General features: G+C 34.5%; 1 protein-coding gene across 4 annotated transcripts in view; it reads left to right on the top strand.

Annotated features, from left to right (window-relative positions):
• The window catches only part of Vps13a (vacuolar protein sorting 13 homolog A), a 226,617-nt gene that overhangs the window by 128,508 nt on the left and 85,671 nt on the right, over nucleotides 1-12,438 (top strand). For all 4 annotated transcript variants that reach the window (NM_001100975.2, XM_087563778.1, XM_087563769.1 and 1 more), the window contains 5 exons: nucleotides 2,142-2,289; nucleotides 5,903-6,053; nucleotides 9,663-9,787; nucleotides 10,538-10,707; nucleotides 11,721-11,935. In NM_001100975.2, the coding sequence (NP_001094445.2) occupies nucleotides 2,142-2,289; nucleotides 5,903-6,053; nucleotides 9,663-9,787; nucleotides 10,538-10,707; nucleotides 11,721-11,935 (809 nt within the window). The remainder of the gene's footprint in view (nucleotides 1-2,141; nucleotides 2,290-5,902; nucleotides 6,054-9,662; nucleotides 9,788-10,537; nucleotides 10,708-11,720; nucleotides 11,936-12,438) is intronic.

Below are 12,438 nucleotides of genomic sequence, written 5' to 3'. Positions count from 1 at the left end.
ATGATAGATATATGTTAAGTGACCTGCATTCAAAATAGATTCATGGCTTAAATATCAGTATTTGTAGGTACTTAAATTATAGTAGTTGTTTGTTGTATCTTCAAAATAATTAACTTTAGTTTTTATGGCTATAAAACTATTGCTATCTCTTTTAACTATCCTGAGTTAACAGTTAACTTATTTGTTTTGTTTTGTTTGCATATATATTTAACAGTATAATTATATTTTAAGTTTTGTGTTTTAAATTTTTTCGTAATATTTCTCAGTGCTTTTTCAAGTTCATATTTAAAGTTTTTATTTTTATGTAGAGATTTTGTTTAGTCACTTATAACTGATTCAAATTAGATATCTGAATATTTAACTTAATGGACTCAGAATTATATTCTTGGTAGAGGGGACAGGGATGCTGGACTGTTGTACACATGAACTCACAGTGGTTATAACTATTTTTCTAGAGTGTTTTCAGCATATAATTTAAAAATATTTTGTTTAGTGTTTTAGAAATGCATTTGTCTTTGTTAAGATATGTAAGTTAAATCAATTTCTTTTGCTATTATAAGTAACAATAATATCAGGAGTGATATCTTTTTCTGTTTGTACTTATGTGGTATTTTGCCCAGTATTAGAAGATAAATCATTTCTGTATAATAAATTCTTAGAAATGGAATCAGTTACAGATCAGAACCAATTTTTCCTGAAAACCCATATTCAAAAATTCAATTTAGTTTTTGTTTTATTAAACATAAGAGCAAAACACTTTGTATTTATGAGTACCTATTTAATCTCATTGTAAACATTTACTGATTACATGGAATATGCCAGCCATATGCCATGAGCTAAGTACTACTAGAATAATGTAAGAATAAGCTACACATGGCCTTTCTTTCATAAAACTTTCTGAGGCTATAAAGAAAAATGCATGATTACACTCATGCACATAATGCACACATAATGTGTGCTTACACAACACATTAATAAGTTTTTAAAAGTCAAATTATGCTATTAATATTTATCAAATATAATGAAAAAGTTCCAGATATGTGTGAAGGTTTATAGAAGTTATTGAATAGTAACTAGTAAAATTTCTTCCAAAGGAAGTAATCTTATTATGCAGCAATCACATATTTCTCTACAGAGAAGAAATTTATCCACAGATATTTATGGAGTTTTTATTTTCATGAAAAACAAAAACACATAATATTGTATAGCCATGTGTAATACATAAACATCAAAGTTTCATGTCTCTATGTATATTTCCCTGTAGGGTTTTAGATGTCTTTCCTTACTACCATTAGATTGAGATTTCAACTATTTATACTTATTGAAATATAGCTTTATTCTAATGGCTTCATACCAGATATTCTGATAGATCCCTAATTACAAGCATATTATCAAGGGTGAGTTGAAGTCATGTCTTAACCTAGTTTCGGCTATTGAGAAATGCAAGCATTTTGAACTGAGAGGTGACAAGAAGAGAAAGGGCCAAGTGATCCATTTCTAAGCCGATTTTGCTATGAAGACAATAAAATCTTGACCTTTCAAAAAAGATTTGAAGATAGTTAAGATATAAGGGATATTATTGTTGAATAACCATTATTGTCACTAAACAGTCCTAAGGAAGCTTCTGTGGACTTAAAATGTCCTTAATGGAATTGGGCGACCTACTCCTTTTCAGGTTCACCATACCATCTGGAATGACATGTGGTACATCTTTGTATGAAGTTGTACATATTCCACTGTTCTGATCCATAGATAGAGAAATATCATGTGCTGCAACTTTGTTTCTTATATAGAGTAGTGTGGTGTGATGCTATGTGTAGATAAAATGCTTTTTAATGAGATCTTTTGATTTTGTTTACTGATTTTATTGAGGTAATTCTACACAACTTAGTGGTTTTGACCTTGCCCTGTTTGTAAAATCCTATTTTTAAGTCTTACCTCGCTATGATGCCTAACAGTTTAGAGAAAGTCACTTAGGTTTCTAGTGAGATGACACATCTCATATTGATATGAAATTGTATTTTTCTATACACAAATGTTGCCTGTGTCTTCTATTTAATAAAGAGCAATACTCTAAAATTAATCACACTCCTATGTTTTTCTGCCTGAATGTATATAAAACAACTTATATTTTCCAATAGGTCTCAGTTTATGAATAATACATACCAGGAAGTGCTGGACCTACTACTACCTTTGAACCTGGAAGTGATTGTTGAACGAAACTTATCTTGGGAATGGTACAAGGAAGTTCCTTGTTTTAATATAAAAGCTCAGCTAAAACCCATGGAGGTAATATTTTCACTGCTCTTGATTTCTGTTAGGTTTGGATAGTATTATCTTAGCAATATAAATTTCTTTACTAGATTTAAGAATAATCCAGTTGGTTAGAATTAAAATAGTAGCTTATAAGCTAGAATTCATTTAGTGTTCACTGTTCTTTGTCTGATTTGAGTGCCTGCTCTGTGCTAACCTTTATGCTAGATAGTAAAGATACATTGACAGAAATGCTGTGCTATGATGTCTTTGTCTTCATGAGATTTACCACTCTGAACTAGGTTGATTGTGAAGGTGGTCTAAAATATGTAGTTTATAGCAGGGAAGTAAAGAAGAAGAAAGTAAGCAAGGTCTGGGGAAAGAACTCAGTGACTGAAGCACTAGTGATATAAATAAACGTGTGAAGTTCTATTCCCTAAGGGAAAATGAAGCTGAGCAAGTACCGGGGCCACCAGTGATCTCAGCACTGAGTGTGTAGAGACTGGACGCTTGGGGGCAAACTGGCTTCTAATGACAGAGACCCTAATCTCAGTCAATAAAGAAGGGAGCAATTGAGATGACACCGAACATCAACTTTGGGCCTCCATTATGTAAATGTGCATGTGTCCTTACATACACATAAGTACCACACACATATTCAAAACAATATACAATTAAAAGTTATAATTTGAAATTAGTTAGCATGAAGGAAATTTATTTGATATGTTAGTAAAGAATTTATGGAACGGTCTAGGCTTACAAAATTAATTGAGTCATTAGTGATATTTGACACCATTGAAAAGTATGAAATAACTTAGCAAAGCCCGTGTGTGTGTGTGTGTGTGTGTGTGTGTGTGTGTGTGTGTGTGTGTGTGTGAGAGAGAGAGAGAGAGAGAGTTCTGAAACAAAGAGATAGATTACATTATGTATCACTTTATTTAGTAATTGGTTGATATTGCTTCACTAATAGAATAGCTATAAATTCATATTTTTCCCTATTGAACAGATAGAAATCAAAATTTTTGCATGTTTTGCTAATGTATTAGCAGCACACACTCTGGACTGTTTCTGCCCCTCAAACTACAACTTCACTCTCTGTTTATATAAAAGTTTTTATTCAGAAAAAACATTTTAGAAATTTTAGACTTTTAAGTCAGAATTATATTGAGATTCTAATACAAGCTAACTAGAAGTCTTTGCTCTTAGTGTGTAGGTGCTTTCAGTTAAGTGGTTGAAGAGAGTGAATTATTTAAGGTAAATATTAAAAGTCTCTATGTTGTGCAGACTCTAGATCGAATGTCTGTCACCTACCAAAGATAAATAAGCAGATTTGTGTAAAGTAGAATTACTTCCTTTACAGTCTCCCAGGAAAAGTCCTTTGTAGGATGTTGAGGTGATGCTGCCACTTGCCTGTAAATAACTGGCTGTCTGTTGTCCACTGAAAGACACTTGTGAGGAAGATGAGTCTTCCTTCTTTCCTGATTCCTGATTGGTTATCCACTGTTGAGTACATTCAAGAACAGATATATTTAGATCACTCCCTCTTAAATCTTGAGTGTCAATGACAGAATAGGATTGAACCTATTAATCTCATGCATGCACACCAATTACTTCACTTCATGAGTGTTTTTAGCTTATAGCATGTTTTTAGGATTATTCTTAGAGCTTACTCTTACGTGTAAGGTCTGTGGTCCTGGGATCCTTACAGCCCCTCCAACATCTCTCTCTGCTGCTTAACAAGAATATAGAATGATGACTAAAATCAGTATCTGATGGACATTTAATAGACTGTACTTATTAAGAGATGTAATTTGTGATTTTACTAGGTGCAATTCTTGTTTCATAGTAATCACCAATTAAGTGTTATAGTAGAAAAAAGTTAGACAACTGTAGATGTGACTATAAAGTAGTTAAGAAAGTTGTCTTAATTAAATTCATAAAATTAAGATGAATTCGGATCCCTAGAATCCATGTAAAAAAAAAAAAAACAAACGGTTTATAATCTTAGCTCTTAAGACGGTATACAGGTAGATAGATCCTCTTCCACGAGAGAGTCTCTCAAAAACAAAACAAAGAAGCAAAAAAGGTATATGCATATGTATGCACATTTATCCCCATCCCAAACATATACACAAAAGAATGAAGCTTGCAAGTTCTTTTTACATTATGCTTTCATATGAATTGCAGATCTCCAGAGAAACATAAGCAACACAAAAGTATGTGAGTCATGAGTAGTGTTTGATGAAGTTCAAAATTGGCAGGATTAATCTGTAGGATATTTAAACAAGAGAAAGGTATTTCCAAGTCAAAAGGCAGTCTGTTAGCAGAATTCTTGCTTGGGGAAGGTCAGGCCTTGCTGTTTTTTCTAAGTAAATGCCTTCACATGATAGTTTGTGTAAGAATGGCCCCATACACTCATGTATCTGAATGCTTAGTCACAAATAAGTAGAGCTGATGGGATTAGAAGCCCTGCCAGGCACAGTCTCCCTCCTGGCTTGCTAGGCAGGATATAGTTCTTAGCTCTGCTCCAGCACTGTGATGGCCTCCATGCCCCCTGCCATGATGGTAATGGACTAAACTTTGTGAAACTGTACATAAGCCTCCAATCACATTGTTTTCTTTTATAAAAGTTGCCTTGGTCATGGTATCTCATGCAGCAAGAGAACAGTGACCAAAACACGTCAGGTGATTAGATGAGGCCCTCTTACATTGTGGAAAGTAATGGAGTTTACTCATTCTTTTTTGAATTAAACATTAACTTAACCTTTACGAAAAGTAACCTTTATAGAAACATTTTGATTAATGTTTGAAAAAGCATTTAACTACTTAATATGACAAAGACAACATGACACCCAGTTATCTGTCATGCCACTTCAGGTAGGTCTTTGCTGTTGGCATAAGGCTAGGTTCAAAACAAAGAATTTGAAGTTATTTGTTGAATTAGTTCTTAATTATTTGTAGAGGGAAAGTGTCTTACTCTAGCTACAGTTTCTTATAAAATCAAGGTTGCATTCTTTTGTGAAAAACAAAACAATATAAATCATATTGTAAAATTTATTTTTCGTTATACAGACATTTGTTTATCCTGTATTTTTACAATAATGCGCCACCTAATTAAAATCAAAATCTAAAGTGGTTACATGGCTACATAAAGGTGAAAGCTCACTTTAAAATTTTAAAAATGACTGAATTATATAGGACATCAATAAAAATAGTTTATTGGAATTGACAAAAATCTATATTTTATAAATTACTAATTACCACTTTTCTGCAAAAGACTGGATATTCAGTCAGTAAAAATATATAGAGCCTTAAGAATTTATGGAAAACCAGTATACATTTCTCTTCTGTGAGTTTAGAAAGTGGGACTGTTAAAAGAGCAAATCTTGGCGTCAGAAGAAATGTCTCAGTGTTAAGAGAACTGGCTGCTCTTCCAGAGGACCTAGAAATTCCCAGTACTCACACGCAGATTATAAATTATTTTAACTCTAGTTCTAGGGGACCCAATGCCCTTCTCTTCTGCCTTCTGTAAGAAGCAGACATGAATGTGTTGTACAGAAAAAACACCCATACACATAAAACGATTTTTAAAGCAAATCTTCTCTTTTGTGTATTTTCTTTTTGTAAAGTCTTACTTTGTTTTTAACAGTTCATTCTCAGTCAAGAAGATTTAACAACCGTCTTTCAAACATTGTACGGCAATATATGGTATGGACGAGATGTTCCCGCTCCATCTTCTGTAAATAAAGGCCCAGAGATCATGACCACTGAAGTCACCAGTACTTCCTACCATTCGGGAGGTGTGTGCTTAACCTGACTTCCGCTCAGGATCCTTTCTCCTCTCTTCTCTCTTGCCTCTCTATCCCCCAACTTTTCTCTCTTTAGTTGTTGGTAAAAGAGGACTTAATAATTCTCTAACTAGTTAGTTTCACTTAGGCAATTTTAAATGATCTGGTTTTAGTTAGTATTTTTAGTTTTTCTGCTGATTTTATATGTAATGTATGTATGTAATCAAAGTTCTTAGTTCTGTTGTGACAAAACTTAGACTTCTTGTTTTTCTTCCTTTAAATGCTTATATCCAGTTTTATAGCGAATGCAATAGATGGCTTCTTATATACTGATCGTTTAGGAATATCAGAAGACTAGAAATATGACAATAGGATAATCACTGTAGATGATGGATTTTTAACAAAAGTTGGTGTCTTTTGGATTTTATGGCTGTGAAGAGACACCATGACCAAGGCAACTCATATGAAGGAAAACATTTAATTGGAGCTGGCTTACAGTTCAGAGATTCAGTCCATTATCGTCACGATGAGAAACATGTAGGCAGACATGGTGCTGGAGGAGCTGAGAGTTCTACATCTTGATCTGCAGGCAGTAGACAAAAAGAGACTTGTGTGCCACACTGGGCATAGCTTGAACGTAGGAGACCTCAAAGCCTACCCCAACATAGCACACTTCCTCCAACAAAGCTACACCGACTCCACAAGGCCACACCTCCTCAAAGTGTGACTCCTGTGGACCAAGCATTCAAACATATGAGTCGTGGAGGCCATTTCTATTTAAACCACCACAGTTGGAGAGTTGGATGGATGAAAAATAATAAAAGAAATCGTAATAGAAAAAAACCAACAAACCTTGTTTCAGTGTTAATGCCAAGGTGCTATGTAAATATGGCTGATTCTGACTGCACCAATCCATGAGCAGTAGGCTTAGTTAGGGTGCTAGGGTGGTTATGAGGCTCAAAATTAAAATCAAATTCTTGTTTTAATCTTTATATGCGATCCCAAATTTCTCGTTTTAAAGTAAAATCTGTTAATTCACAATGCCTGCTTTTCTAAAACCCTGAAATATTTTACAGCATTACTACTCAGAATCCTACACAAAAGTCAATATAATACAAAATTCCATTCTTTATTGTCAAATATGAGTAGCACCAAATGAGGTTAAAGCAGTAGAGCACAGACATAAAAGAAACAAAGATGAACAAAACATTGTATTATGAGTGAAAAAGAAGAGGCACACTGAATTCTAGTGACAGTAGGTCAACAAGTACAACAGGGACTTCATGAGGACTTCACTATGAGGCGAAAATAATAATTAAGTGGGTTCTCCAAAAATAGAAGTTTTCTTGGAGACTACAAAGTACATGATTGCTCTTTTTTTTTTTAAATAACATTAAGCAGAGTAAGTGTTGAAGCATATGACCCAAGATAATAACCTATAGTATAAAGAATCAAACAACATGAATGGAAAGAGGAGATAAAATTAAGAGTGGTGCTCTAGTCCAGAAGTTCCTGTCACAGTATGCTAATTTTTAGTGGTAGAAATACCTCAGAGAATGGAAGAAAAAGTTTGAAAGAACTAAGTTCAACCTGCAATAAAAAGTTGACTTATGAAGCCTGTTCTCAGCCATAGAGAACACACGATTTCAACAAGTTGGGTGAACTAAGACTCATATGGAAACTCAATTTACTGACATTTTATGCCTAAAACAAGTAAGACTTAAAATTTCAGAGAAAAAGTCTGCCCTTGAGAGGCTTATAAAGAAGACTAAAAGGACAGTTGATTGTTGTTGTTGTTGTTGTTGTTGTTGTGTTGCCTTTTCAGTAAACCTGATAAAGTAGGACTGCTGGTTATAAAAGACAGTGAAACAATATTTCAAATTTTAAACAAGGTGATTTTGAAGCTAGGATTCTAAACATGATCAAATATTACTCCCAAATATGAAAACAAAAATAATTCTATTGTAGTTTACTCAAATCCTTTCAAATCCTCTTCTAAAGAAATTATTCTAGAAATATATCCCAGCAAGAGAAATGAAGACTGAGGAAAGAAGAGAACATATCAAACAATAACAGTAACCTTGAAGAACAGTAGGGATCCCAAAGTTGTCCTGTGGCTAGAAAGTCAGTGGGTTGCGAAGGGGTTCTCAATGCCTTATGGTTTCATAGTGCAGTGTTGGATTATTATACTCACCTCATTCTGAAGGCTTGGGTGGGAGGCTGAGTGGAATAATGTTCTCAGACAAAGAGACTTAGTACTACTCAGGGATACTTAGTATCCACAAGACTCTGGCTGTGATCCCTGATAATACAAAAGGAAGAGGAGGGGAACAGCATAGATTTCATAAAATATGTATAAAAAAATCAACTACCTATGTATATGACAAACTAGCTTCTGTTCTTAAATATCTGCTATAATAAGGTACAGGACTGAAATACCGTAAAGTTTACGTGATTTGGTATTAAATTATTTACCTGTTAAATAAGAGACCCTGTTTGTATTCGAGAGATACATTAATAAAGTTATCTAACAGAAACCCTTGTAGGTGGCCTTCTCTGGGCCAAGGACTATCTGTGTTCTACGACTGTTTGCTCATGTACTGAAAGCCGCACATGAATGTGCAGAATCACAGAGAATAATAAGAGAATAATTGTCACTAGCTGAAGATCAAGCAGGTGAAGAGTTTTTAATGGCCCACAAGTGGCCAGTGTATAGATAGATGCTTGCCAAGCAATCCTAGAAACCTGAGTTGACTCAGTTTCTGTCCACAGAAGCTATTGTGTATCCACACACACACTAATGCCAAAAAAGTATTTCTTTATGGAAAAGACTGATAAAATTGATAATTCCTCAAGCAAGAATACTGAAACAAGAAAGAACACACATTACTGGTATCAGTTTTCAATAGATAGTATAGACCTCAAGCAGGATACGGAATAAGTGTGAGTAGGTATGAGTAACTTATGCAACAGAGATAAAATGTATACATGGAAAGAAAGAAAAGGGCTGGAGAGATGGCTCAATTTTATTAATCTTTTAAAAGTATTTTATTAAATTATTCAGTTAGTACATATACCATTTTAAGTAAATTTATCTCAGTTAATATAAATTACCTGGAATAGAAGTAGTATTTTTGTCTGAAAAAATTGTTTTGTTTGTATTATAAGTTAAATTAATATGTCCATGTGTATATATTTTTATTTAAAATTTAAGTATATAGAAAATAAAGGTTTTGAATCCAAATTAGAGCAGTTTTAAAATAACTTGTCTTAGTTTCTTTAAAGTAAAATTTTGAGTAAACACTGTTAGATACTATATATATGTGTGTGTATATATGTGTATGTATATGTATATGTTCATGATTCTGGATTTATGAAAGTAGGATTGTAGTTTCTCAGAAGTTCTGAGTGTTTAATTCTCTCTCCCATTATTATGAAAGAGTGTTAATCCAGAGTTCCATGTGTAATTTTTAACCTTCTTAATTTTCTTGAATATCATTTTATTGCACCCATTAATCAATAATTTGATAGGTCTCAAGAGTGCTTTGATTACTCGGTCGTAGGATTGTTTTCTCCTGCTCTTAAGATTATTTTCCTCCCTCCTTCTCTTTAATTTATCAGCTACTATGGTGACCTCTGCTGTGGTGGAGGTGCATCCACAGGCTTCCCCGGCCAACACAACCCTGAATGTGAGTTTCCAGACCGATCATCTCATCATGACACTTTACAGTCCGGGGCCAGACCAGGTACGTGAGGGATAGAAACTGTGTTCATATCTGGAAAGAAATTATCTCAATCAAAGATATAGAATTAATTAATAGTTCTATGAATTAATTGTTGTTAATGTTTTATATTTTGTAGTATATGTTCCTCTGGAAGAAAGATTGATATTTTCAATAATTATCTTAGACATTTTTTATTGATTTATCTTTTATATAATAAAATATATGAAAAAAGTGTAAGTAATATATATATATGTATACATACACACTCACACACACACACACACATAATAAAAACACCTTTTCTTCAGATAGCCCTTTGAAAGTTGAGGATTTGGGGCTCAGTAGTCTGGTTAGCATGCACAAAGCCCTAGGTTCAGTCTATGTCCAGAAAAGAGTAAAAGAGAAGGGCCAAGTATGGTAGCACACACCTTTAATTCTCTGCACTTGGGAAGCAGAAGCAGGAAGGATTGTTAGAGTTCACGGGTAGACTAGACTACAAAGGACAGTCAGAGCCATACAGGGGATCCTCTCTGAACAACAGCAGCAGCAGCAACCACCACCACTACCACATCATCATCATCATCACCATCACCATCCCGCCACCACCACCACCATCATCATATTAATAATAATAAATGAAAGTTAAAAGAGAAAGAAAATAGAGAAGTTGATGGTTCATATAGGCCGGAGTCATGACTTGTAGATAGTCCTATTGTAAAGTATTTTTGTTCTATGTATCTGTGTAATTTTATGTGGATTTCTTTTCTACAGGCCTCCTTTACAGATGTTCGTGATCCTTCTCTAGAACTTGCTGAATTTAAACTGGAGAATATTATAAGTGATTTAAAAGTGTACACAGATGATTCTATGGTCTTTTCTTTCTCATTAAAAAACTGTATTTTAGATGATAAAAGGCCACATGTCATGAAAGCCACTCCTAGGTATGTATTATCATTACTTTGAGCTATTAAAGGAAGATTGCCTCATTCTTATAGAACTCATCCTGAGAAAGTGCCTTCCATTCCAAGTGTCTGCATGAGGGTTTGAGAACTGTACTTCACTATATCACGATACATGCTCACATTGGGAATGTTGATGAATTTTTAAAAAAAATATAGAAATAAATAGTATATTTAGATGGGAAATGTATGAAATCCTATGTTATGGTAAAAATGAACAAGGGACATTTTCTGTCAGTTCCCACAAGCGATCTGCTCGATCCATCTGCTACTCTGCCATGAGGTCCGCAAGCCACCCACTCCTAGATGTCTCCCTTTCAGCTGCCCTTTCTTCTGTGTGGTCCCCTAGGTGGTCGTTCAGCCCCTCCCCCCTCCTACACGCACCATCTTGTTCTGTGGGCTCTGCGCATTCTCACTTCACACGGGGAACAGAACCAGATCCACATGCTCCAAGTGCCTCGCAGTCATTTCTTTTACACACTATTCTCTTTGGCCCAGTAAAATCCAAGTTCCAAAAACGTATAATTTTGCTATCAAATTTATATGTTAAATCCTCAAAATAAATTCACTGCCAATTGATAAAGATATAAACTGCCAACCTAGACAAGATAAAATCGATCTAGTTCACCTAAATCTGAACCATCTCCCTCCATAGACTCCATCTTGGTCTCCTCCTTCCTCCTCTCTCCTTCCTAGACTTTTCCTCGCCTACCCTTCCTTCCTTGCCTTATGCCGGACCCACCTTGCGGCATAATGACATCATCCTACAACCCCGAAGAAAAGATAAACATTCAGAACTGTGAAAATTTTTAGATATAGTTTTTTCCCCCTTTGTGAAACAATTGTATTCTAGAAATGTTGTAAGTTCATTATTCCCAAGATAAATGTTCTCAGAACCTTTGTTTGCTCTCAGTAACGATAGGGAGGTCTTTAAGCTTTCCTATGCTTGGTTATTTTTAAGTTCCCATACATAAACATTGCCGCTTTGTTTTCAGAATGATAGGACTGACTGTCGGCTTTGACAAGAAGGACATGGTGGACGTGAAGTACAGACAGATCAGAGATGTTTTTGTGACTGATGTGGTTGTCCAAGAGATGTATGTTTGTGCAAGCGTGGAGTTTCTGATGACTGTTGCACGTGTCTTTTTTGATGCCTACATGACTAGTACAGCTTTAGAAACCAGTGTTCAAACATGGACTACTAGAGAAGGTTAGTTACCAAATAAAAACTTTAATGTCTGCATTGTTGCAACTATAGTTACCATGATTAGTCTTTCAATGATCAGAGTAGACACATTAAGAAATTAAAAATCTATTTTCTTAATAAGAAAATCTTAATGTGTTTTCTAAGGGGATCTGTAGATTGTGTTCTTAACATAATATTTTTATTAATTATTTTGTCAATTTTACATCATGTACCCTACACACTCACTTTTAACAGGGGCTCATGTAGCTCATGCTGTACTCAAACTCACTGATGAAGCTGAGGAACTTCTAATCCTCATGCTCCTCTCCTCCTCTCTGCCTGCTGACAGGAAGTACTGCTCTGTCTGGCCTTCATTGTTTGAAGGTGTGAATATGGGATTTGAAATTATGAGACTTGAGTGAATTGTTCTCTACAATCAGTAACAAGCAGGAGAGATAACAAACCCAACTGTTCTTTAAAATTAAACATATTACTTTAATTTAAACTATTCATAAATTTTTGCATTC

Source organism: Rattus norvegicus, chromosome 1 (assembly GCF_021556685.1).
Source record: "Rattus norvegicus strain SHRSP/BbbUtx chromosome 1, alternate assembly SHRSP_T2T, whole genome shotgun sequence".
NCBI classification, from domain to species: domain Eukaryota; kingdom Metazoa; phylum Chordata; class Mammalia; order Rodentia; family Muridae; genus Rattus; species Rattus norvegicus.
This window is presented reverse-complemented; position numbering and strand designations above follow the sequence as displayed.